General features: G+C 43.8%; 1 protein-coding gene across 1 annotated transcript in view; it reads right to left on the bottom strand.

Moving 5' to 3' along the window:
- Positions 1-1098, bottom strand: part of LOC105542212 (intraflagellar transport protein 122 homolog) — a 12418-nt gene that overhangs the window by 6626 nt on the left and 4694 nt on the right. Inside the window, 2 exon segments of the mRNA XM_011983650.1 lie at positions 508-620; positions 623-700. Of these exon segments, the coding sequence (XP_011839040.1) occupies positions 508-620; positions 623-700 (191 nt within the window).

The raw sequence follows: 1098 nt of genomic DNA, 5'->3' as shown, positions 1-1098 counted from the left end.
AGCTGTGAGAACCCTATTGCAAACTGCACATGTGAGGGATCCAGCTTGTATGAAAATCTAATGCCTGATGATCTGAGGTGGAACAGTGTCATCCTGAAACCATTCCCCTCATCTGTGGAGAAATTGTTTTCCACCCGTTCCTGGTGCCAAAATGGTTGGGGGACCACTGGTCAAGAAGTTGAGTGCAACCTCCTGGTGGTGTGTGCCAATCACATTATCGTCCTCTGCCAGGTGGGCAGCAGCATGTTGGAGGAGTTGGGGTGAATTCCATTCACGCTTACTACGACAATAGGGTGCCTACCTCATGGTTTTAACACTGGTCACTAGAAAACAAGTCTGTTTCCTCAAACTAAGTGGCTGCTCTTTGGCTTTCATTTCCTGACATCTAGAGGAACCAGACTCTATTAGCATGTCATAAGCCATAAACTGGAGAATACTTTTTTTTATATTGCAGAGCACTTTGTCATACTGGGACTATAGATATAGCATATATATATGCACAGCCACCTGGCATGGGATAATGTGATTGGCACACATCACCAGGAGGTTGCACTCAAACTTCTTGACAATCTTTTCTTTTACCTGGTAATGTATGTCTAATGCGTCCTCTGAATATAATTATAGCAGAGGATTAGTTGGATAGCTAATCAATTTCTATAGATGGCAATCTTCTTGGTGGTCTCTTTGCATTTAATCTGAACTGTCAAAGAAAAAAAATATCTAGTTCTAGCAAGAGATTGTTAACTAAATGGAAGGCAGAGAAATTAAAAAGCTATCACTTTAAACTACTGGCAATTAAAGTGAGACACTCTCATTGTAAAATCTTTAGGCTGGGCGTGGTGGCTCATGCCTGTAATCCCAGCGCTTTGGGAGGCCAAGTAGGGCAGATCACCTGAGATCAGGATTTTGAGACCAGCCTAGCCAACATGGTGAAACCCCATCTCTACTAAAAAATACAAAAGTAAGCTGGGCATAGTGACAGGTGCCTGTAATCCCATCTACTTGGGAGGCTGAGGCACGAGAATCACTTGAACCCAGGAGGCAGAGGTTGCAGTGAGCTGAGATTGTACCACTACACTCCAGCCTGGGCAACAAAGC

The sequence above is a fragment of the Mandrillus leucophaeus genome, unplaced genomic scaffold (genome assembly GCF_000951045.1).
Source record: "Mandrillus leucophaeus isolate KB7577 unplaced genomic scaffold, Mleu.le_1.0 Scaffold252, whole genome shotgun sequence".
Lineage (NCBI taxonomy): Eukaryota > Metazoa > Chordata > Mammalia > Primates > Cercopithecidae > Mandrillus > Mandrillus leucophaeus.
Note: the sequence above shows the minus strand (reverse complement) of the source record. Positions and strands in the feature narration are given on the sequence as shown.